The sequence below is a fragment of the Cornus florida genome, unplaced genomic scaffold (assembly GCF_030987335.1).
Source record: "Cornus florida cultivar Cherokee Brave unplaced genomic scaffold, ASM3098733v1 CherokeeBrave_3.0.0_Hap2_Chr06, whole genome shotgun sequence".
NCBI lineage: Eukaryota > Viridiplantae > Streptophyta > Magnoliopsida > Cornales > Cornaceae > Cornus > Cornus florida.
In genome coordinates, this window is record NW_026775576.1 from 13,040,735 (window position 1) to 13,067,468 (window position 26,734).

Sequence of the window (26,734 nt, forward strand, 5' to 3'; positions counted from 1 at the left end):
GGAGTTCGAGTAGAGGCAACAGTTTGTGGTGCATTCAGCATGTTTCTCTTCAAATGTTTGGTGTTCAGTGGGTTATGCCTAGGTCTACAAGAGGATTGATTGATGCTTGAAGAGGTTTCCATGTGGAGCCCTCACGCCCAAGTTTTTTGGAGAGTGGCACCCTCTTGTGTCTAGTGGTGCATTTGGAAGGAACGGAATAGGGGATCATTTGACGGAGAGGAATCTCCTTTTGGGGTTTTAAAGTTTTCTATTGTTTGCTCTCTTTGTTGTTGGGTTATGGGGAGAAATTCTAAATCTTTAGAGGAGAGAGTTGATTTTTTGGGCCGGCCTTTTGGCTTTCGTCGTTGTGTAGTTCCTTGGGATGCATTCCCCTTTTGAGCGCTTTCTAATACATTCTTACTTATCAAAAATAGTTGATAGCATGCATATCATAGAGAATGTAGAATGTAGTTAGATAAGTTCAAAGAGTGTACAACTGTACAAGATGGTAATTTCTGTAGTAGGGAAATTGCAGTTGGGACTAAGCCGTAAGTAACAGATTCTGTACCCCGAGTTCGGTTTTCATATGAGCAGAAGTTGAAATCAATAGTTGGTTATTAATTATCCATAAGCAGAAGCATCAAGTAATTTAACTGGGGACCCACCCCAAAAAAAAAAAAAAAAAAGGAAGCACATCCCAGTTTTGAAGTTCAGTTTAAACATATTGAATGGCCTATTGTGTCTAATTCGAAGAATGAAAGTGATATAGACTAGGAAAATAAGATCAAAAAAGATAAAACATGAAACATATACAACTAAAAGGAAGACAAGGAAAAATAATATACAGCTACAAGCCAATTCTTGTAAAATAAATAATTATAAGGGAAAGTGATCCAGGAGTAGTAAACAAAGCAGAGGAATTCCCTAGCAAGTACATGCATCATTATCTATAGTGTAGGGGCTTTATAATAGTTTTACCTATCTCTCACACGTCCAAATTTGTCCCATTGGGGACTCAAATCCTCAACCTTCCAATTGAAAGGAAGAGGAGATAAAATTCAGGCTAAACCCTTGATAATGGTTTTACGTATCAGGCTTGTCTTATTCTTGGCCAGGATTGATTGAGTCATTTTCGGAGTTCAAAAAGTTTTATATCTGAAGTTTTAGAAAATTTTATGAGTTGTTTTTTTAGTTTAGCATTTCTCAACTCTTGGGACTCCTACTTTGGCTTGGGTTTGTAGTCCAAGTCCATTAATAGTTTAGAGACTTCCATTTCCAGAAATTCTTCTCTTCTATTTGGTTATATTGAAATCAATCAAATTTAGAATAGCAGAATGTTCGAAGGGAAGGAGTCGCCCATGGCGACATTGGAACTTCATATTATTCGCTCTATCTTTAGTTACGTGAAGAGGATTGCTCCTCTTCCGATGACTTAGTTAATTTTTTGGATTCTTTGGGTCCTTAGATCCCGGTTCCGCTTTGTTTAAGGGACGCGTTCCCCTTTTGAATGCTTTTTAATCGATTATTATTTATCAAATAAAAAAATTTGAAGGTTTGTGCAAGTCTTTCAGGTTTTTTAGTACAAATAATGCCTTCTCCTGTGGAACAAGATGTGTTGAATTAATGGCATTTCATGGTTAAATAATGAAAGTGGAACCCTCGCAGAGAAGCATACCCTTTTCTCTGTATTTTTTCTAAAGTTGCTGAATATTTTTGTTACAGCAATTCACTCTCTTGTGATTGCTGAAACCTGAGCCAGATGCTAACAATTCATTGATTTCTGAACTCTAACCCGTTATATCTTAGTTTGATCTGTTAACCGTCATTCCGTCATTGTAGTTTAGCACTAGGAACTAAAGGAACTCTAGGTCACGCTATTCTACCTCATCCGAGATCCCAATCTTGAAAATATTTGGTGCTTTGGCAAAACCTTACAAAATGAGGTTTAGAGGTGATGAATTTAAGTTTGGGAATGACGGGCAATGGAGGGATCAAATCGCTGGAAAAGAATGATAAAAGGGAATGACTCTTTGGTTATTTTTAAACTAGTGATTTGGTACCATACGTAGTGGTTATATGTATCGGTGGTGAAAGTAACCAAATGTTTGTCAAACTATTAGTTTTTTCATTTTTCAGAACAAAGTATATTTGTCTTGCCACGATGGTTTAAGATAATGCCATAATCATACAAAGACTGCTTCCACTGTAGCTTATACTGAAGTCTGTAATATCTCCAAGTGGAGATACAGAGAGGCATTCATGTACTCTATACATGCTCATCGGATTATGTATCTTCATTTAAACAACATGAATATAGTAAAGACGAAGCCGGTTCACTGTTAAATATCTGATAGCTCATTTATTTAACATGAAGTTTAAGCAATCAATACATTTCTAATCTCTTTTATTTTGCATGCAAGTAACACCACCAATTCTAAATAATGTTGTGTCTAGATCTTTTGTCAAACTTTCATTATGACATGGACTCCCCCGAAAGAATTATTTGTAGTTAGTATGCAATGCTAAATCATGGAACTTCCAATTTATCTCTTTAGCTTTTATTTACATCCTGAGTGACGGGAGTAGCCCAGGATATTGTGTTTTGACAAGGGGTATAAACCTCATAACAGGCTATGAACCAAAGTTAATGTTGCAGAGGGTGCCCGAGGAGTGACTCCACCGCACGCAGATGCCTGGGTATCTTTAAACCAAAATTAAATGATGTAGAGGGAGAGTCTTGGGAGGAACTTGATACCTCAGAGATTGCTCATGGTGCAGAGTCACTGCGCTGGCTTCTATGGGTAATGTATATACTTTCATTGAGATTCTTTTATTTGCGTGGTTATGAGTGCAACTCTTGTTTTCATGGGTAATGTATATACCTTCATTCAGATTCATTTATTTGCCTGGTTATGAGTGCAACTCCTGTTTTCATGCGTCTCCATTACCTTGAGGTCGTTGGCTCTATGAATAGTGAGGGTGTATTGCCCTCTCGTTGCCATCTTCCTGTTTTCCGTTCTTAAATTCCCCTGTTTTCCTTTTGTGCAGCCAAAGATCGACAAGGATTCATTGGAGACTTTGTCAACTGAATGCCCGCGCATTATTGTAAACCCCAAGCTGTCACCGTTTGGGTATAGGGGGATTGAAGTTCCAAGGGGAGCACTACCAAATGCAGCACTTGATGCTCCTTTTGTCGAGGATGTTGATCCAAAAACATGGGCAGTTTCTGGGTTTACAGCTAAGGTCACCTCTACATCTGCTTCAAACTCTAGTGAATTACCGATGGCTGAAAAATTTAGACTGGCGTTTGTGGAGAGAGATACACGGTTAGCACCAAAACGAGCAAAGAATGCGAGGCAACACCAGCGTCGTGCAGAGAAGGAATGGGTAACGGCGAGTACAAGAGCAAAAGCAATAGCTCTTGCCTCACAAGTCGGCAAATCCCTACACAATCGAAACTAGTCATGGAACAATGTGTCTCTTCTGTTTGTGTTGTATATCATAGAAATGTAACATATATTTTTCGCTTTTTTTTTTAGTGGTTTGGGTTGCCCATTTTATGTTGTACTACAATTTGCAAATCGATCAACGTCGGATGAGAACTCTTTTCCTGCTTGTTTGTGCGGTTTGCAGCAACCTTGGCTAAATGTTGAAGAACTGTATGAACTTATCTATATGATGAGGGCGACCATGTAATTGATCGGTAACCCGGCACACTGGCACACTTAATTATGAATGGATTAAGTATTTATCAAATTAAGTGTGCACTGAAAATTAAAAATAATAAGCGCGATTTAAAATATGGTGGAAGTTTTAAGTAATGGTGAGATCAAGTATCACTGAATGTACCAACGGGTTAATGGCTTAGCGGTACCAAGTTTTTACTTTTTAAATGGAGGTTAGGGGTTCGAGCTTCGATGAAGGTAACTGTCTTTCGTACTTAAATTTATCTCTTCAAATTTTACTTAACTCCACTTATTTATATCCAATTACTTTCAAGTTGTTCGGTAATACTGCATATCCCATTTATTTATACTCAATTACTTTTCTATCCGAATTCGATGTGGGACAAATGATCCTTGTTACATTATTTCTCATCCAAACTCGCAACGCCCTCGTTACGGGTCGAGCCACCCTGCCTACCCGAGCTGTAAATCTGGACGCTTCCAGGCCAAGCGTTTGGCATGACACTGAATCAATAATTGAGTCTGATTTTGATACCAACGGTAAAGGAAGAGCGCTTACCTATTTATCTAAAATCTGAAATTGTTGAGTAATATTGCATACCCACCACCCATTTATACTCAATCACTTCTCATTCGGATCCAATGTAAGACAAATGACTCTTGTGGACCTGACTTTCTCTAAGTGTACGTGTACTTTATATACTTATATACATATATATGTCTTGGCTTTTTATTATTATTTTAATAAAGCATCAAAGTACACATCATATGAAAGTAGGACCCCCACCCATAAAGCAGCCCTTGAGAAACATGGAGGATCAAAACAAATGAACAAAGATTTCTCCATTACGTGGACTGATATTTATCCACTTTCAACCCCAATATGTATAGTCTAACAACATAACTGAACATAGAACCTTCCATATATATATATATACAAAGTAAACCTTTTTTTTTTTTTTTTTTGGTAAATCAATTCATTAAAAAAAGGAAAGGAGAAACTATACAAAGAAGGGCAAAAGACCACGGCCCAAAGGCAACAGCCCAGGAAAGCTACAAATAGCCCAGCCCAGGGACAAAAGAAAAACGTTGCAACAGCAACAGGGAACAACCATAACCAGATGCAAAGGCAACACAGGCAAACCCTCAAAGATCACCATGAAACACCGAGAAAGGCAAACTCCACGCAGCAGCAATAAACCTCGCAAACCTCGAATCCTTCAACTTGTAAGACATAAGGCGATTCCTCACACTACTGTAAATCAGTTTAGTGACTGTAGTAGTGGAAGCCATTTGGTTCAAGGCATGCCGCCTATTCCTCTCATTCCAGATGAAGTATACTGAAGTTGTAAGGCATAATTTGAAAACATACGCCTCTGGAGCCTTGGTACCATCCGTCCACATTGACACAATCTAATTAGTGATCTCAAATAAGTTGTTGTCTCCAACATAGATACCACAGAGGTGTTGGAAAAACATCCAAATCTCAGTAGCGAACTTACATTTGAAGAAGAGATATGATGAGTCGCGGCTGCAGCAAGACACAACGAGCAATAATTGGGGGCAATTTTCTTTGCAAGAACAGGAATGTCCCTTGTTGAGCTTAATGAAAGAATATCGCGGAATATGTTTTGAAAACCAGACAACCGAGTGCCATGGGAAAGTAAACCCTTCTGTATACAAAATACATAGAATAGAAGAGCCTTACAAGACAATCACAACCATAGAACCTTCATTACACACGAATAAGACTAATAAACAATGAACATTGAATTAACAATACTACTCTGATTCAGTAGCCATCTCAAACCGGCACAATGGGCAAACATGACTTGTCTTCAGCCACATAGTGATGCAGTCTTCATGGTAGAGGTGAGAGCACGGCATACAAATGATCACCTCATCCACCATAAGCGTCTCCAAACAAACTAAATACTGATGAACAAGAACCATCAAACTTCACCTTCTCCAACGTGTGGAGAGAAGATGGACTTGCTGGTTGTTGGGAAACATGCAATATTTAAAAACTTTTCGAGAGATTTAAATTCATAAATCTTGATTCATCACATAGAGACAAGTTTTATGTAGAAATAAAACATGATGTATCATTCAATTAAAAGATTGAATACTTACATCAAGGTTTGAGTAAACCTTAGATCTCTCCTCTAAAGTGAATGTTCTCACTTATTGTAGATCCCTTTTACTAGACACCTTTTCCATGGATCTCCATCTTTTTGGTAATGGTCTTGCCTTTAGGAATCACTCATAAGCCTCCATGAATGACCTTGGAAAACTAGGCTTGTGGGAGCCTCCATTAGATGAGAACACTAACCCTAATTTTCTAGAGAGAGAAAATTTATTCTTTTTTCCTTCTTCCAAAAATCACTCCTAAAATATTCATAGACCATGTATATTTATAGGCAATATAAAGGTAAAGAAAAGGAAACAACAAATCCTTCTCAATCTCTAATTCACATGTCTTAAATCTAATATGATTCCAATATCAAGTTGGGCTATGAGTGAGAATCCATTGGGCCTATTATTTTATTGGCTACAATGAATTAATAATTGGCCCGGTCCATGGACCTAATTCAATTAATTCATAAATTAATTTCTACTCCACTAAAAGAAATTAATTGAACTCTAATTAAATAATAAATAACCACTAAGTCAATATTGCACTTTGACCCCTCTATGCATAATTAGTTATCGGATAAATAAAGCCATCAATCCGACTACTTAATTAATATATTTATTTTGGTACCATTGATTATTTCTGGCTCGATCACAATAAAATATTTGTTTGACAAAAATAATAATTTAAATAAATAAATATATAATAAATCATTTTGTTTAAAAACATACGAAGGCCTTCGAATTTACTTTGTGATCAACCATAATCAATATAAAATAAATATAAGTAGCAATGATGCAAATATTGAAAATATAACCCTCAAACTATTAATTACATAATTACCCAAAGTGTCGGTCTAAGGATCCCGAAGAATCCGCCGAACAAATCAAAGTAATTATTAATTAATAAAAGAGTTTATAATTTTTTCATACTTAAGAGTCAAATGCTATGACGGTGATAGGAAACAATTGCATACGACGGCTCTCGCAATATATCTCAACCTAACGCGGATCTAATTCAAGTCTTAATCAATTATGAGTCCATCCATAATTACCGACTATGAACCATTTATGATTATTATTTATATTCATGTATTGATCGCCATCACATACATATATAAATATCTCTTGTAATCAAGTGGACACTATCAATTCTATAATGAATCGAAACATAATACATTGAATTCAACAATTGTATAAAACATATATATTTCAGAAACGTCAAGAACTTATGTCACTTTAATCCAAATAGGAATTTGCTATGTTAGGGCATATAAATCCTAACATGACTTGTCTTCAGCCACTTAGTGATGCAGTCTTCATGGTAGAGGTGAGACCACGGCATACAAATGATCACCTCATCCACCATAAGCGCCTCCAAACAAACTAAATACTGATGAACAAGAACCACCAAACTTCACCTTCTCCAACGTGTGGAGAGAAAATGGACTTGCCGATACCATCTGCAACGCCTCCTCTAATGACTCCTCCATAGCTCGAGCTATTGCATCATCATCATCGGTAATTCCAAATATATTGTAATTGGATGGCCATCTTCGAACTTGTACGTCAAGAAAAACTATTGTTGATAATATTAGTTCTTACATCGTTCATGTGACGACAATTATAGAGGAGCTGATCGAAGAGAGGGCCATCTACCGTGACTCCCATCTGAGCGAGGGCCGTGGAGGAGAATAAGAATGCAGGCTCATCATCATTAGACTGTAGCATATAGAACGGCACAACGAGCAATTGTGTGATCTCAGTGGGATTTTCTAATTCCACCCAATCATCGTCATATGTATAGTTATGCGCGTATGCTATCAAGGGAAGAGTATCAGGTGAGAAGGACCATTGGAAAGTATCAGGGTCCACAAAATCTACATCTATCCAATATAGTTGGTGGCTTGGGTTTGCCGCCATCTTGAACGACAGAGAGAGACGCATGCCGCCGAATAGAAAGAAGCGAAACCTATCAAGAGATCGACAAACGTGAGTTCTGAAGAAGGAATAAAGCGCGTAGGAAAAAATGTGATGTTAATTTGGTAGAAAAAAATTAGGGTTTTTTTTTTAAAAAAGTATGTAGGAGTGGCGGCAGGCAAAAGCACCAGGCTGGGATTCGGCGCTTCGCACGGTTATTACATCTTAAATTTTTGAAAAAAAGTATTCCCTCCGATCTCATAAAAAGTGTCAGTTTTAGGAAACCATGACTCTCACAAATTAAACTGTCACAATTCCAGAAATGTTGACACTTTTTTTGGGACGAAAATAATATATGTATATTAAGCTAGAGTAAGTTTTTTGAGTTCTTTAATTTCGTAACTCATGTTTAACATATATACATGTTACATCGGGATACAACAATAAAAACTACCATTATACACTTTTTGCATCCTTGTTCGACATATAGCATACAAATATGTACGAGGAGGATCCAGGTTATGGTCAAAAAAAACATTCACGCTCTAAGCCTCCATTTAAAGGCTCATAACAAGATTTCACAAAACAAATAATAAAATCACAAATAATGAACTAACATACCTCAGAAAAATTGTTTACATTAAACCTTTTAAATTTATTCATAGACAAATGATAAGAATCTCTTGCATCATCATCTTTCTCTCTCTAAAATTCTTTGCAATAACTATAGTATTGCGATCTTCTACATCCACAACATATATACAATGTATTTGTGTATACTACGACTCGAAACAAACCAATGTTGACCTAATTTATTCATTTAATTATTTATTCTATAAAAAACTTGAGAGATGATTTCATATAATATAACATATATATATATATATATATATATATATATATAAAATTGTTCACTTATTGCGTGTGTAAAAAATTGTATACACATCTCAAGTATTAACCGTTAGATTTCATATGGCAATTAAAAAGGTAGTTTATTCTTTTATATCTAACAATTAAAATTCAAGTGAACAATCCTCTCTCTCTCTCTCTCTCTCTCTCTCTCTCTCTATATATATATATATATATAATCTTCATGGATGTCTAATCATAAAATAAAATAATATAAATTTTAAAAAAATATAAAAAATTTATAATTATCCATACATACTTTTTACAAACTTTTATCCATCAAAAATAAAAATATATAATAATGAAATTATTTAAAATAATAACATTTTTTTTCTTTTCTTTCTAAAACGAGTTGGCAGTTCATGACAAATTGATCCCGTTTGACTATGAATCACAACCGACTAAATCTGCCCATTTGCCACCCCTACATAAAATTGTCATTGCTGAATAATGGAAATCCAATCTCACGTGACATAAACTTCTTATTTGATTAAGATTCTACTCTTCTAGTAGACCAATAAGCAGTTGGACTGGCAGATCACGCTCGTATGGTTTGAAAACTCTACAAATATGCACGCAATTGCATGGCAATTGCTTAAACATTACGCAGCTTTGAAAGTTGAAAGAGCAATATTTATCATATATGACAAGGAATTATTTGCAAAATTGAGATGGTTCCGAAGAGTTTTTGTTTTTGGCCCAAATAAATGAAACACATAAAATACTAAAAAATAGTGGTACTCGGAAGGACGCAGTTAACTGGCACGTCTACACACCCATCAAGGGTTGCTTGCCTATATTATCAGTTTTTCCAATTCTGAACAAGGGAAAAGGTCATCTAGGCTTGCGAAAGGGAGTGAAAAAAACAAAAAACAAAAGCATATTTTCCCCCCTTTCTTTTTTATTGAAAAACCTTGCAAAGTGAAATAGTGAAGGGCAAGAATTATAGCATAGTAGTGTTCTACGATGGAACACGATTTACATACCGCCGTGTCTCTCTCTGTCTAAAATACCCGCAATAGAGGAAGCTCGCCAGAGGAGAAGAGAAGAGACTGTAGGTCCAAAAACTCGAAACATTTACTGTTTACTCAGATTCCGGATGACATACGGAAGGATGCCACCATGATCAAAATATGCCAACTCAACCTGCAAATGAAATCAGAACATTGGAATCAAATGAATATAATCAAAATATAAAATAGATGGGCATCAAGCATGACTAAAGGTTTTAGCCAGAGTTAACCCGAACAAGCATTCCAATCATTACCAATTATAAATGATCATTATCCTTGAATGAATAATCTAAATTATCTTAGCGTTATCGCACTAATGGGCACCCAAGCAAGGAATCAGAAGAAGAGATGCATTCACACAAAGACCAATAATACTAACAAGTATGTAAAATGTACCTCTGTGTCAAAGCGGGCTGTGCATGTGAAAGACTTGCCGGTGTCTGTTGTCACAGTCACATCTTGGCCAGGCCTTATCTCACTGACTTTGCTTGGAAGATCTATAGTGTAACGCTCATGACCGGTCAAGCCTAGTGTATCTGCATCCTCACCAGATTTGAAACACAGAGGAATAATGCCCATTCCGACCAGATTACTGCGATGAATTCTCTCAAAGCTCTTGGCAATCACTGCTTTTACTCCCTGATCAAGATTGTGTTAGAAAAAGAGACAAGAACGCCACACAAAAACCAACAGTTCACACATTGCTGAGAAACAAACATCAATACTCACCTGTAGCATTGGCCCCTTAGCAGCCCAGTCTCGAGAACTGCCACTTCCATATTCCGCTCCAGCCAGAACAATGGTGTCGTGTCCATCAGCCTTGTACCTCTGCAAAAGATATGACATTAGGTTCATTACACGATAATGAAGTAACCTATAATGCATCGATCGCTATTCATCACTACATGTCAATTATCAATCACGACAGGTCACCACCCCTCCACCCTGAGAGAGAGAGAGAGAGAGAGAGAGAGAGAGAGATCCAAATAGCAAAAATTTGGACACCAGTTATGGGATCTGGGATCAAACAAAATATCATACGTACTCTTGGCTTCCATGAGTAAAGCTTCCTCTCAGGTACTGGGGCATGTCCTAGTATCTCTCTCATTCATAAAAGGGCGAGTATAATTATCTAATATCCACTCAATGGTATCCACTGGTAAAATTTTAATTCCTTCGACCAAAAAAGATACTTGACTGAGCCATACTACTGTTTGCACATTCTACAAATAACAGACTACTTCCCTACTTGAATGAATTTCATGTTTGAAAAAAGAAAAATGATACAAACAGATGGAACTCCAGAAGAAAATATTTCAAACTTGCGACTATCAGTCTGAAACAACTTGTTAGTAAAAGATTCCAATTGCCACATTTCACTGCCTTAACAGATAACAGATGAGACATCACAAGCTAATACTTAGTTCCAGTTCAATTACATTAAGGCTATGTTTGGCTGGCATGGAATTGGAATTGGAATTTTGGTGGAAGCAACTCAGAAAATTGAACCAAAATTTTCTCCAATTCCACCGATTCCAATTCCAAGGCTCCAATTCCATATCGCCAAACACAGCATAAGGAAGATTCTTGGTATTCATCAATTACTAAAGATCCATTTTCCAAGAATACCGAAGAAAATTTTTTTTTGAAGTCTTTGCAACTTTCAATTTTCAAATAACTGACATAATCCAGGCTTGAATATTTTCCTACTTATATGTAAACCAGCAAGTAGTATCAACTAGAAATTAGGAAACAATTTGTACATGATGTATCACATTACTAAATATGGGTATAACTATCAAATTTCACACAGAAGGGAAACAAGTGGAAAGAGTTGATATTACGAAACTCACCATTGCTGCATCAAACACATAAAGCTTCTCTCCAGTTGGAATGTGAACAGTCTTTGGGCCAACTTCTCCTTTCAAGAGCTTGTTGACAATACGAATATTAGCAAAGGTGCCCCTTGCCATCACCTCATCATTACCGCGACGACTACCATAAGAATTGAAGTCCTTGCGATCAACCCCACGCTCAAGGAGGTACCTGGCAGCAGGGCTGTCCTTGTGTATACTTCCTGCTGGAGAAATATGGTCTGTGGTAATACTGTCACCGAAGTTGAGCAAACAGTAGGCATCCTTCACTCCATGAGGACCTGGTGGGTCCATGGTCATACCCTTGAAGTACGGGGGGTCATGTATGTAAGTCGAGTTTGGGTCCCAAGAATAAAGAGTGCCTGTGGGAACTGATAGCTGATTCCACATTGCATTGCCTTTCGTGATAGCTTCATAAGTGCTCTTGAACATATCAGGCAGTACACTTGATTGAACCACCTAATACATCGTATATTTTAAATCAATTAGGGACTGCTAATCAAATATTCATGACTTGAAAGTAATTACATAAAGAGTGATTCAGAAACAGAAACATCTACCTCTGCAATTTCTTCAGTACTGGGCCAGATATCCCTGAAGTATACACTTTTACCATCCTTTCCAGTTCCAATTGGCTCCTTGTCAAAGTCTATGTTAACCTGAAATGAAAATTTGAGAGGATTTAATGAGTGACAGCGAAGCATGAGTTACATGTATCATCATAATAGTTATTTCTTTTCCTTTCTCTTTTTTATATTAATAGTCTTAAAAATGCATAATGGTCCATAAGCAATGGTAGGACTGCTTAGAGATGTCCACGTGAAACTTCAAAGAACAATGGATGTGCTCCATTCCACAACCAACTCCTGGGCACTCAAATAGCTAAAAATAGCAGAAAATGTTCCCTTAGATCTGAACGTAAGAAAAAAGGGTATCAACAAAACCCATCTCCTTGTCTAGAAGGAGAAAAAAAGTAGTAAATCGGCATAGTCAACTTATTAAACAAAATGTTATCTGAGAAGTAACCCCAATTGATTGACAAGTAAAATCAGCCACAGGTGGAATTCACCACTTGACCATTTTAACAAAGGCCCTTCTTTATCTTTATACTGCAAAATCAGTTCTTAATTTTCCATTCTGAAATTTTCCTTTCAATTCACAAAATGATCATCACTATTTACATCAGGAACACTCAAATAAGAAAGATGCATAAGGAATCTCCATTAAGATTTTACAGACATACCGTGCCAGCAAGTGCATAGGCTACAACTAGTGGTGGAGAAGCAAGATAGTTAGCTCTTGTCAGCGGATGCACACGGCCCTCAAAGTTTCTATTTCCAGAAAGCACAGCAGCAGCAACAATATCTGTAGGAAATACCACAAATGCATGAGAGAGAGAGAGAGAGAGAGAGAGAGAGAGAGAGAGAGAGAGAAATCACATAGAAGAATATTATAAGTACTGGCAAATTCAAAGACAAGTAATTTATCCAGAGGAAAAAAAGTTGCAAGACAAGTTGAAACTTTTAAGGCATAGTGAGTTACAACAACTCCAACAGTTTCCACAGTTTGATTTGGTAGGACTAAATTTGTCCAACCAACCAGAATATCTGAGCGGTCACACAACACTCCAAATATCTTATATTTACATTATTCCAAGAATATATGGTACATTTACGGTTTCTGTGTAAATATGTTTTTGTTGTGCACCGATGCATTGTTTCAAATTTCAAAAACATACCTCAGAGAAACGTCATCTTTAATGAAATTTAAGTCTACCCCAAATCTAACAGCCTTAAGAAATATTCAAATATTTGAATACAGTAAACTGTACTATGAATATAATTGCTATTTGACTTTTACTTTTTACATTTCAAGACAATATATCTTCGCATCCACATCCATTGGACAAGGAAGCATGAAAAGAAATGCAACAGCATGGTGAAGTAAAAAAAAAACTTTGATAAAGACCTAGAAAGAAATTTTGATCAAAAAGTTTGAAGACGGACCACTATTCAAAGTACGAATTATAAGGACGCCAAGACAGCTCATCGAGAGTGTAGCTAGCGTGGAAATGTATATATATTTTTTTAATAAGTTACCGTGGAAATGTATAATGGAGAAAATAATATTCAAATTGGATTCACTTGTGAGAAATCAGAACACAATACAAATTAAGGACAAGATGAGAAGATATTTCCCAGGATTAAGAAATTAGCCACTGATTACACCATAAAAACACTTGTGATTTAAATTGAAAGCAACAGAGTTATGACCAGAATGAAGATGCCCGAAGGGCCGAAGTTGTAAATACAATGCTCTGCCATTCAACAATATGATAAAGCCCCCTCATGAGCATCACTACAGGATGGCTAAAAAGAATACATTTATGCAACCCATACCATGAGGCCAAGAATTTGAGAAAATTATTACTATCGGCATCACTTTGGCTAGGAAAACAATAGTGATGCCTCAAAGAGGTTTAAACTTAATTTTTTGTTTACTTCAATATATATTTTATGGTATTATTATGAACAGATGCAATATTCAGCTAATTAAGATCTCCCCCCTAAAATTTAAATTTTTTTTCCAATTATTCAAAAGCTGCAAAGTTTTTGCTCTGAACATGCCCTTAACTTCTCCAGTCCAAATAATTCAGAAGCGAAGCTGATGCAGTGCAAATGGAAGAGTGCTTTCTTCAAACAGTTGAAGATCCTTAGAAGACTAGACTAGTTTCCATTAACAGATGCAGCTGATGGTGTGATCAGATTGTGTGTTTATTTATGGGACTTGAGTCATTTATCTAAGTTTTAAATATGTTTTTATTTCATGTTTAGGCTATTATTGTCATTCTAGTTTTATTTTATAAGCCATGTGCCTTTTAAGTGAGTCATGCGACTACTTAAGGATTCTTTTGTCATTTTTTATCTCTTTATTCTGCTGGACAGGATACTAGCCTTTAGATTACATTTATTTGAAGGGCTAGGATTATATATTTGCTAGGGCATCCCTTGTGTAATGAAAGGGCCGTTCCAAGTTGTAATCAGCAGGTTTTTGAAGTATTAACAATATTTTCAGTCTGCTGTAGCAGCCTTTTACCTCTCCCTTTTCTTTGGGATTGAGTTGTTGGTGTTTAAGCTATTTTTCTAGCTTGAATTAGCTCTCTGTTTTCTCTTCTTAAGATTTATTTCTTTTCTTTCAGAGCTGATTGCACTATAAACAGTAGGAGGCATAGTCAAGCATACAATTATGTCACTCTTGTAATTTAGAACATATATGAAGCATAAATGTCAAATAGTATACCATTGTCTGTAATTGCAGAAGCAACAGATTCATCAAGGTCCCCGGAATTTCCTATACACGTTGTGCAGCCATAGCCAACAATGTGAAAGCCTTGCTGGTTCAAATATTTTTGAAGACCACTACAGACACCAAAGGCAGACACATTATTCATTACTGAAATCAACTGTGGATAATAACAAAAGAAGAAAACTAAACATTTTAAAAATATCTTCCAATAATTATAACAAGTACCTCTGGAGCAAATATTTAGTAACAACTCCAGAACCAGGGGCAAGGCTTGTTTTTACCCATGGCTTGACCTGTTGAATATTCGTGTAAGATACTTGTTAGAAAAGTAAGATCCAATAATTGAGTTCTCACTTGGAGGTAAGGGTTTTTTTTTTTTTTTTGGTAAGTCATTTGGAGGTAAGGTCAAGTAGCAATTATCTGTTTCGCCAAAAGCAAGTCATTATACATAAATAACATTGGCATCCGTAGAGAAAAGTTAACCCAGGACATTTAGAGAAGCTAATACTAACCTCCAAACCAAGGTCACATGCTTTCTTTGCAACAAGAGCAGCACCAAGCATGACACTAGGGTTTGAAGTGTTTGTGCAACTAGTGATAGCTGCTATCACAACGCTACCATGCTTGATCTCTGCAGGCTGACCATGGAAAGAAAACTTTGCAATTTTATCCTGTGCCTCCTTTGGTACAGCAAAGCCCTGCATGAATTTGAAATATTAAAAAACTAAATAACATAGCTAATGGTCTTGACATAACAGCTCAACCATGATTGAGATTTATATAGCCCTCTCCACATATTGCAATCCAGTTAGAAGCGCATTTATTGCCATATCACTTATAGGACCAGTCATACAAACAGGGAAAAATAACACATATAAAGCGCCAAGTTTGCATCAGAAAAACAAAACACTATGCTAACATTTTGCAGGTAAAGAAAAGCAGCAACTGACGTGAACAGATGTTTAAATAGCGAAATTTCAATCCAGAAAACCTAACATCATCATAAATCTATAGCAACCGCTCATTGTAACTCACCTTGAATCCAACTTTGCTATCAAGACATGAATGCCAATCAGCTTTCATGTCTTTCAAAGGAACTCGGTCATGAGGTCTGTTAAGATAAAAGCAAAAAAGGAGGGGGGGAAAAAAAAGGAAGAAGAATTAGAGAATATACCAAGAGGAAAAATTACAAAGAATAAGGTGCAGAAATTAAGAACAGAGCTTACCGTTTCGGTCCTGAAATACAAGGTACAACATTGGCTAGGTCCAACTGCAGATAAGATGAGTATACTCTTTCTAGTTGAGGCTGGAACACAAAAAAAATCCCATTAACCTCACATCTGAAGATGCCAACTTGAAATAATTACATATAGGGAAGTACAGAAAAGGACAGGAAAAATGTTTTTTTATTTTTTTATAAGGACAGGAAAAATGTTATACCTCACTATAGTCAACAAACAATCTGTTTGCACGTAAATAAGCTTCAATCATTTCCACCTGATGATTATATAAGTAATGTAACAAGATAGTATAAAAAATCCAATTCAGAATACCGCACACAAAAATAATAATAAAAAGAACGTAAAAAAGAAAAGAAAAAGGAAATCTTACCGTCGCATCACTTCTTCCAGTTAATTTGAGGTACTGTAATGTGACATGGTCTACAGGGAAGAAACCCATGGTAGCTCCATATTCCGGTGACATATTTGCAATAGTGGCCCTATCAGCCAATGATAATTCCCCCATACCATCACCTATATGTATTACAAACAAAGTGACGCCATATGCATCAAAGAAACAGATAGGTGGAGATAGAAAATAATTGTCAGCCAGAGTTACATAGAAGACTGAAATTACCATAGAACTCAACAAACTTGCCAACAACACCATGTTTCCTCAACATTTGCGTTACAGTCAAAACCAAATCAGTTGCTGTGACACCATTGCACAATCTCCCAGACAATTTGAATCCAACGACACCAGGCAAAACCATGCTCATGGGCTGTCAAATCGCAAAAGAACATTAGAGAGAAAATAAATAAATAAATTCAAAAAGCAGAGCTATGGCTAAATGCATTTCTGTCTACATAACAGTAAGATCAAGAAATAACTACAGGAGTGAGCATAGGCTTGAGCACATAACTGTGTTCCAACAAACTGAACCTAAAGTGATGAACTGATCCAATATAATATAAGAATATCTTTGCATTATACATATCAAGAAATCAGAATGAATTATGTAAAACGGTACTACTACTAAGTCACCTATGAAGAGTGGCATAATGCTACTGCATGTAAGGAGCCTAAGTTAGCTTTTTCACCTTTTTTCCCCTTTAAACATGCATCTAGAAAGCATGGACACTTCTACGAAGGAGCCGTATCCGTGTTGGACACCAACACTCTATGGACACTCCTTGGACACATGTCTGATACCTCATGTACGTGTCCATAATTAAAAATTAAATTTTATTATTATGGACTCCTAGCCGACACTTCCCAGACACTTGGCCGACACTTTCCCACATTTCCAACACAAGTCTTATGTACACAAACACAGGTAGAGTAGTCATGTCCGGTAATCTTGAAAATAATATCACCACATTCTAAAGTGTTTTAACTATTTTCTTAAGAAAATTTGGCATTACATATTTGATCACAAGTGAAGCATAAAATGATACTTGCTCGTTCAAAACAAAAAACATTACAATGACAAAGTATTGGAATAATGGTATATATACGACATAAAAATCATTACAATAATGGCATAACCTCATTTTCTAAATCATGTAAGAGCAACTCATGGTATAGAAATTAGAAATGAATTAAAGTTGTCTAATACTCTTAATAGATGTATATAAATAAGATTTCATATTTGTATATAGCCATGTTCGTGTTGTACCCGTGTCCTGAATCCTAGATCAGAAAGCAAACAAAAAATTGAAATGGACTGAAGATTAAAAACTTGAGACTGTAGTCTCATGTATCCAAAAAGTAAGGAAAATCGGCATACTAGGGCACCTCTTAAGGTGGCCATTTTTTGGGTGGACAACGGTGCTGAAGAGGATTTTGACAATTGATAATCTTAGGAGGAGATGCCAGAATATCGTCAATTGGTGTTGAATGTGCATGGATGTTGTTAACCACCATCTACTCTAAAAGGTAAAGATGTTAGACAGGGTGTAGCTTAATATTTAATCCTCTAACAGCCCCCGCATATGGCCTTTTTTTTTGGTCCAGCACGTGTTTCAACATTAATTACCAGCATGAGGATGAGGTTTGAATTCAGGACCTTGCATGCTTTGATATCATGTTAACCACCATCTACTCTAAGAGCTTAAGTTGGCTAAGTTGTTAGATAGGGTGTAACTTTAATAGTAAAATCCTCTAACAGAGATAAGTCAGTGAGTCGTTCACTCTTGCATTGTCCAGTGGTGAGAAATAGCTTGACCATTATTTTCGCTTTCTTTGGTGTTCAGTGGGTTATGTCGGAGACCTCAAAGTGCTTGCTTGAGGCTTGGGTGGCTGCACAGTGAGGAGGCAAGCCCGTGCTGCTTGGAGGGTGGCGCCCCTTTGTATATGATGGGGCTTGAGGACGGAGCGGAATAGGCAGTATTTTGATGGGAAGGACATTCTGATTTGGGTGCTGATTAGTTCTTTATTATTTTGGGTATATGGAGTAAATTGTAAATCTGTAGGAGATATAGTAAATTTTGTGGATTGTCAGCATAGCAGGTCCTCTTGGCCCTTTTTGTTTTGAGCGCTCTTTAATTTATTAAACAAATATATGTTTTATGCAATAAAAAGATACATATTAATGCATTTTGATAAATCATAGGACAGTTAACCACGGTTCTAACTAGAGTTAGTGCTAGGCCCAAAACAAATCTTCAAATTTAACTAATAATTGACTGATTTTTAAATTTGTTTAATTATATTTAAAACTCAACAATTAAAACCAGTTAAATACAGAGTACAAAAAAATAAACCATGAAACCACACATGAACAAACGATTTCTACGTGAAAATCCGAAACAGAAAAAACGACGACTTAGTCCAAGCAAAGCAAATCCGGTAATAGAAAGAAGTTTTCAACAGGTTATCAGTTCTCAAACCCTAAAACTCCTAATTACCTCTTGACATGGACTGATCATCAAACTCTCCACTTGAGTCTCCAGGCAGAGAGTCCGCTCGTCAACAATCCGCTTCTAGCGTAATCCACTTCTCCACCTAATCATGTGATCTCCAGTTACTACTCATCCAATTCTTGGATGTGTAGGTATTGTGGTTGACCAATCTTCAAGTATTCAGTGAAGCTCATTGATTTAGAACACAATCACACAATAATATAAGATATTCTACAAGGAACCTCGCTTCTGATTGAAAAATAAAGCTGTCAATCTCTCACACAATTGTGTAATTGTGTCTCATGTTATTCTTATGTTTATAGTGTTGGAGTGACTAAAATTTGGTTAGAAATGCTTAGACAAGTTTTGGAGACTTCGAAAAGTTGAAAACCTTTTCAAACTTAAAAAAACGTCTTCCACCGACTCTAGGAATCAATTCAATTGATCGTTCAACAACTTCTGGGTTTTCCTTGATCAATCTAGATTTCAATCGAGATATTCCGGATTAAATTCGATTGATCAATCTCGATCTTGATCAATTTTGAGCTTAGAGTTAGGCATATGTTGTTTTTATTTTCTAGTACTTTATATTAATTTTCTAATCAACCCATAATATATTTTAAAATAGCTTTGGATTCACCTTCTAAACAAAATAATTACAGAACTACACGACTATGTCCTGAAAGTGTCCCAAACATGTCATTGTCGGGTGCATGACATGTCCTAGCCATGTCCAACCAAGGAAAAACAATATTCAATTTTTATGACACTTCCAAATATGTCGAACACGTGTTCGAACTCTGTCCTACGTGTGTCCGAATGTCTGATACCGCAAAGGCACCCCTAGGAGAAGTGTTGGTCCAAAGCTATCATGCGCAGTCTTCAATCTACAATCACAGCTTCAATATTGACGAGTGTCTTCAATCTACTATCATAACATCAACATTGATGCAAAACTTCCACTGAAGTGACACTTCTCCTAGGGGTGCCGCCTTGACACTTCAAATTTTAAGACACTTCCAAATATGCCGAACACGTGTTCAAACTTTGTCCTAAGCGTGTCCAAATGTCTCCCTAGGAGAAGAGTAGGTCCATATCCTCTGATCTCTTATGTCACTTTTTTTTTTATATTGTGTGATTGATGAAGGTTGTAATAAGATATCGATGTGATCCTTTGGCTCAGTCTTCAATCTACCATCCCATCTTCAATATTGACCAGCGTCTTCAATCTTCTATCATAACATCAACATTGATGCAAACCTTCCACTGAAGTGACACTGTGACACCAAATATAGACCTCATGGATATGCCAACACATGAAACTTTTTCTTCACAAATTTATTATTAAGCCAGCCACTTGTGAGAAGGCTACCATTCATGTATTCAACTTGTTCCAATGTAAAGACAAGGTTAACAACATTTTTGACATTTCATTAGCCTGTTAATTTGGACAAAGTACAGCTAACCTATATTTAACTCAAGGAACATAAAGAAAAATTTGTTGCAAGCCAACAATACCTGGCCAAGCATCGCTGCCTCTGCCTCAATTCCTCCCACTCCCCAGCCAGCAACTCCTAACCCATCAATCATAGTTGTGTGAGAATCAGTTCCAACCACGCTATCGGGGTAAAGAATGCTATCAGTATTGAAAACAACCCGCCCAAGGTATTCTAGATTAACCTGAAAAATTATCAGAGTGACTTGGTTACTGCTAAATCTACGCATCACAATAAAAAGAAGGATAAAAAACGGGTTGAATCAAAGATGTACAATGAAGACAAAAACTACATCTGAGAATAACTCATTCCTTTTATTGGAATCATATTTTCATAGATTGCCTTCCTAATATCACCATAATTGACGATAGGCTCGAGGCAAACATGTCGTGCTCCACAAAGGGTAAAAAATTGAAAACTGCAAACCTCTTATCTACATCATTTTTCATGTTTTGAGCATGCACCACTTGTATGAAAATAAAAGATAAAATCCCGCCCCCCTAGTGATGATTATTTGCCTTTTAGAACATTAGATATAACATGTTAAAACTTAAAAGGAAAAAACCTATCTGAAATAATGATGCCAAATTTTCACCTGGTGGACGATTCCAGAACCAGGAGGAACAACGAGCATATTATGAAAAGCAGTCGATCCCCATTTAAGAAAAGCAAACCTCTCTTTGTTTCTCTGGAATTCAAGGTCCATATTTGCCTGTACTGCATTTTCAGATCTTGCTACGTCAACCTGAACTGAATGATCAATGACAAGATCCACCGGAACCTGGACACAATATCTATCTCAGAACACATGATATAAAAACTCTGAAAAGTGTGGGACTTCAATTCAGAATGCATAAACTATTAGGAGCTAGCCGCAGAAATCAGTCTCTATCATTTCAGTTCAACAAAATAAAAACACCAAAAGCATAAAATACTGAACGTTAGCCACAGAAATCGTGAACTGTGTTAGAACACAAGTGACACTGTTAAAGAATTCTAGTTCAACAAATAAGAATACCAAATGCAGATGAATATATAAATAAATATATATATATATATATATATATATATATATATATATATATAAGGATTCAAGATTTTGGGTCAAGTACAAAAGTTCCTACATAAAGATTGGAAGTGAAGACAGAAAGTGTATCACTAATCAATTACAAGTACCAGAAACTGCTAGGATAATTCATTGGTGTCAACCATGCATTAAAATGACATGCAAAATAAAGGGGAAAAAGAGTAAATGACTTCATGGTATCAACCACGTATTAAAATGACATGCAAATAAAGTATAAAATGACATGCAAATAAAGAAAAAAATGACATACCAAGGGATTGATCTTGTTAGAGTCGCTACCAAGCGTGTTCATAGCATCGCGCATACAAGCAAGGTCAACCACAGCTGGAACTCCAGTAAAATCCTAAAGAGGAATCAGGAGCTTTAGAGATGGCATTGCTCTCATAAAATTAAAGCAATAACCAAGCGGACATTATTAACCTGTAATAGAACACGAGCAGGCTTAAAAGGAATTTCAACTAGCTTTGGTGAAGTATTCTCCCAATCAATGATCTTCTCCACATCATCTTTTGTAACTTGGAAGTTGTCACAATTACGTATAGCAGATTCCAGAAGTATCCTGATAGAATATGGCAACTTGTCTGCAATGGACCCAAAAAATTATAAAATTAAACAGACAACAAATTAAAATATAGAGAGAGAGAGATAATACTCCTCGAGTCAACATACAAAATATAACATTATCTTAAAAATAAATAAATAAATAAATAAAATAATAATAATAATAATAATAAATGTCTATACAATTAAACAGACAACAAATTAAAATATAGAGAGAGATAATACTCCTCGAGTCAACATACAAAATATAACATTATCTTAAGAAAAAAAAAAAAAACCTATGAAAATAATAATAATAATAATAATAAATGTCTCGCAATGATATACAACAAGCCCACTTATCAAAAAAATGATATAAACAAGCCCAAGGAAAAAAAGATCTACAACAGGTAACTGATAGACAATGCATTCAACTCAATCAAAAACTAGGAACATATTCCGCAGAATAATATAAAATCAAAAAATCAATTTCTTTAGCTGAGAATATGACTTCTAAAATACATACCAACCCTTGGATCATTTAAAGCAGGTAAGCTGTAGAATTTTCCAAATTCACCACCTCCAGGCTTAGGAAGACCAGTCAATATTCCCTTGAAAGTGTGCTCAGAAGCTGAAAAGATTGATAAAAGAATTAAAAACTAAAACCTCATTACTGGATCAATAACCATATCTTAAACAATAATGTCCTGATTCCCTAGTCACTACATACAAAATTGAAGAGCAAATAATTTATAAAAAAAAAAACTCAAATTACATTCAAAAAAGAATTAAATAAACCCAAATATTCATACACAAAAAATTTAAGACAAATAATTAAAATAAAAATAAAAACTCAAATTACATTCAAAAAAGAATTAAATAAACCCAAATATTCATACACAAAAATTTAAGATCACTACTAAGAAGTTAAAACAAATTGATATTTTCTTAATGAATGTATAAATAACAATTTAAACAAGTAAAATTTATCACTTGATGCGAAATACAATACATGCTCCCTATCTTTGTTTCCTTTTACATATATATTATATAACAGTTGTCACTTCAAATTTCAAAATCATAATAAAACAAAACGAAACAAAAAGGGTAATATGAGTATTTTTCATGGAGAACTAGTGAACCAGCATGCTATAAAATTCTTCACAAATTTCAATAGTATCTCTTATGGCACAATTCTAGAACCACACAACCAAACAAACAGAACCTTGAACCAAGGAAAAAAATTGTAATTCTCAATTCAACTCAACAAAGCCTTTTTTCCTCCTACTGGGATGTACTACATGAATTCTATTTTTACATTTCTCTCTACCTAATGCCATGGTCTCAATCAAATCACATATTATCATCTTTCCTTATTAACTCTTTGTCATGTCAATTTTGGTCTTCCCTTCCTCTAGCATTATCCATGACGTGAACCATGTCACCTTCCCGGTGGTATAGTGGTCTGTTTTGCAGATGTCCAATAAAAATCGCAAGTTCAGAGAAGTTCATATTCATAACAAGATATTTGACCACTTTACAACCAGCAAACCAAAACATGCCAACCATAACCAAAGCAAACAACTAAAAAATCAAGCCCTAAAATTTTTTCAACAAATCAGAATAAAATAACTTAAAAAATTTTCAACAAATCAGAACAAAATAACCAAACCCATATCCATAGATGAACAAAGATAAGTCAAATGATAATACAGGCTCAATTAGGGTTGCAAACAAGATGAGTTGTTCATAAACTGCTTGGGCTTGGCTCGATTAAAGCTCGGCTTGAGCTCAATTTTTAAGCTCGTTTGATAAATGAATTGAGCCCAAATAATACATGGCTCGGCTTGTTAGACTCGTGAACAAGCTTGATAAAAGGCAAGTGAAGTGAACATGACTAGTTTGTAAGGGATTGTTTGGATTTATAATTAATTTTCTCCTTAACAATCATGATCTCAAACTTGAACTCGATATCAAGATTAAATATGATTAAACAAGGAAATGAACCGAGCTCAAGGACAAGAAGTAGTGCTAAGGTCGTGCTTGGGCTTGACTCAATCTCGAGCTCGAACAACAACACTAAGTTAATTTCTACCAATCTAATGTCCCGAAACACTTATGAATAGAAAGTTCACAACAAAAAAATCATCCCCGAAATGAAACTTACTAAAAAATGACCCACAACAAAAGAATCATCACCTAACCAATGATTATTGAAAAATGTCCCGCAAAACAACAAAAGGACACAAATCCATAATTAACAAATTTGAATAAGAAAACCGAAGCATGAATTGATCAAATCAAAATCACTTTTTCATTCCCGTCAACTATCACTAAAAAGCGCTAGAGCATAAATTAACCAAAAACTTGGCAAATACCAAAACTTATATCTCTACTTGTTCTATTGACTAAACTAATGATCACTGTCCTTTTATCAACTGAATTACAGGACACTTAACCACCAAAAAAAGAAAAAAAAAAAAAAAGGCGCAATTATCAGGAATCACACTAAAAACTTTAAAAAAATAAAAAAATAAAAAAATAAAAAAATAAAAAAAAAGAAATCGAATATACCCATAGTCGCGATCCTTCGCTCTAAGCGTTCGATCACAGGAGACGCGGTTCGGATCTGAGCCCTAAGACTGAGGGGCGATCGCCAGTCAACACCGTGACTCCAGCGAGGGACAGAATGGCGGAGGGATCGAAACGCCGACGAGAAGCTAATCGAACGGTAACTAACCAAAGAAGGCGACGACAGAGGAGAAGAAAGTGAAGGTCTAGAGAGAGAAGGCGAAAATGAAGAAGTTCTAGAGAGAAAAGACGCGAAGCGAACCCTAGAAGCTCTCAAAAGCGCATATGATGATGATGAAGCAGCAGTTATATACATGACGATTATATAAAAATGTTCAGAAACCCCCCAAAATCAAATTCAGTGGATGAATACAAAGCCTTAATATATATAGATACAGAAGCAGCTGTTCATGGCAGCTTCTGCTGCGATGATTTGATACTACCACTACTACACTCGATAGTGGGATTTTCTGTTACGGCTCTGCTCCGTATTGTAATAAGAAATGATAGTTGACTTGATGAACTTCAGTGGCCGTTTGATGGGTTCTGGGATCGACGGTTGGCGTTTGAGGGATGACGTACTCAACGAGAATAATTTATGCTCATGTTTGGATAGATATTTTCCAAAGCTTAAAGCTTCTTTGAATATGGAGGAGAGAAAAGAAAAAAAATTGTTAAAAGAAAAGAGAAAAGAAAAAAAATTATTAAAAAAGAAAAGAAAAAAAAGGATAGGTATAATTTATATTCATATTTAGATAGATAGAAGAAAAAAAGAAAGAAAAACATAATATTCTTGTTTGGATAAAACAGAGAAGAGAAAAAAAAAAAAAAAAGGATAAAAATCAAATTACTATATTACCCTTTTGTAAATTAGTCAAGAATGTTAACATTCTAATAATCTAATTTTGGATTAGTCCTCAATCATTGTACATATAACCTATTTCAAATTTACTTATCGAAAGACAATATTGTATTAACCCATGGAGTAGTGTCGAGACCTTTGCAATGTCATCTAATACACTTTTATTTGTGAGAACAGGCAACAAGATAATGAAAATCAATGGAAAGTGCAAGAAATCACTGTTTATATTCTTATTTATCTGTTTCTTTGTTTATGTCACTTTCTTTTTCTTTTTCTAAATCCATGGTCAAACAGCATTCAGTATCAGGTCCATATATGACAAGAGTAATATGAAACTTTAGTTACATTGTGTAGGTGTTCTTTTCTACTAGACAATAAATCAACAATATAATAGAGATATCAGGAATACAAATACGAAGAAAACAGAGGAGATGCTCAGTGTAGGAGGAGGAGAAAAAGACCAACTATCAAGATAAAGATAGTGTTATGGCGAGTATAAAATATCTTAAGATAGCTTTCCTCCTCTGGGGTTGGTTAATCCTTTATAGGACAGTGCCATTTATAGATCTGGATTCCATTGGTTATTATCCAATGGTTCTTTCCATGCATGGTCCCTCGCATGAATTACCCCCAATCTGGATTACGTGACTAATCCTGGAGATTTAGGAGTCTGAAGGGTCTAATCCTTTCCTCGAGCCTTGTTGTGTGTTTCCATGTCACTTCTCCCTTAATCAGGGGCATTAAATGTTGCTTGGCTGTCGGTTGGTCAAGCCTAACATAGCATTAATTGTGATTTTAAGGTTTGCTGTCATGACATGTATAATCCCATCATCTTGTTAATTGGGCCTTGCCGAGAGCGAAGACACCTCTTGACTTCTCATCCACCAATCCAAGATCCTCCTAAGTTTCCTAAATATAGATTCCTATAGCACAAAGATCCTACCTTCGTCCCATGCTATACGCAATCTCTTGATGGCGAGCCTTCTGGAGCTCTAGCCTTTCAAAGCAGTATTGTCTGGCATAACACCAAGATTCGAGGTATTCGAGAGTTGGTCTCTCGAGGCTTGATGGGCCTGGTGTGGTGCCAGGGCTTGGGATGCTCGAGGATCGGCTTCTCGAGGCTTATTGGGCCTGGAGCGATTCTAGGGCTTTGTATGCTCGAAGTTTGATCTTTCGAGGCTTGGTGGGCCCGGAGCGGTGCCAGGGCTTAGAGTGCTTGAAGTTTGGTCTTTCG

The 26,734-nt window shown here is 35.9% G+C and overlaps 2 protein-coding genes across 2 annotated transcripts in view; one reads left to right on the forward strand and one right to left on the reverse strand.

Moving 5' to 3' along the window:
- Positions 1-3,779, forward strand: part of LOC132311111 (uncharacterized) — a 32,352-nt gene extending 28,573 nt beyond the window's left edge. Inside the window, exons 5-6 of the mRNA XM_059808844.1 lie at positions 2,636-2,780; positions 3,028-3,779. Of these exons, the coding sequence (XP_059664827.1) occupies positions 2,636-2,780; positions 3,028-3,441 (559 nt within the window). The 3' untranslated portion in view covers positions 3,442-3,779. The remainder of the gene's footprint in view (positions 1-2,635; positions 2,781-3,027) is intronic.
- A 5,459-nt stretch (positions 3,780-9,238) lies between these two features.
- LOC132311112 (aconitate hydratase, cytoplasmic-like) lies at positions 9,239-25,115 on the reverse strand. Its single transcript, XM_059808845.1, has 20 exons — positions 24,642-25,115; positions 22,594-22,698; positions 21,948-22,108; positions 21,778-21,870; positions 21,036-21,221; positions 20,463-20,624; positions 16,678-16,822; positions 16,432-16,574; positions 16,261-16,317; positions 16,047-16,126; positions 15,856-15,931; positions 15,333-15,518; positions 15,046-15,113; positions 14,815-14,933; positions 12,758-12,879; positions 12,075-12,173; positions 11,494-11,973; positions 10,370-10,468; positions 10,037-10,279; positions 9,239-9,773 (listed from the first exon to the last, which is right to left on the reverse strand). Exons 1-20 carry the CDS (start codon positions 24,952-24,954, stop codon positions 9,705-9,707), a joined length of 3,006 nt encoding a protein of 1,001 aa, XP_059664828.1. The 5' UTR covers positions 24,955-25,115; the 3' UTR covers positions 9,239-9,704.
- Positions 25,116-26,734: the final 1,619 nt, after the last annotated feature.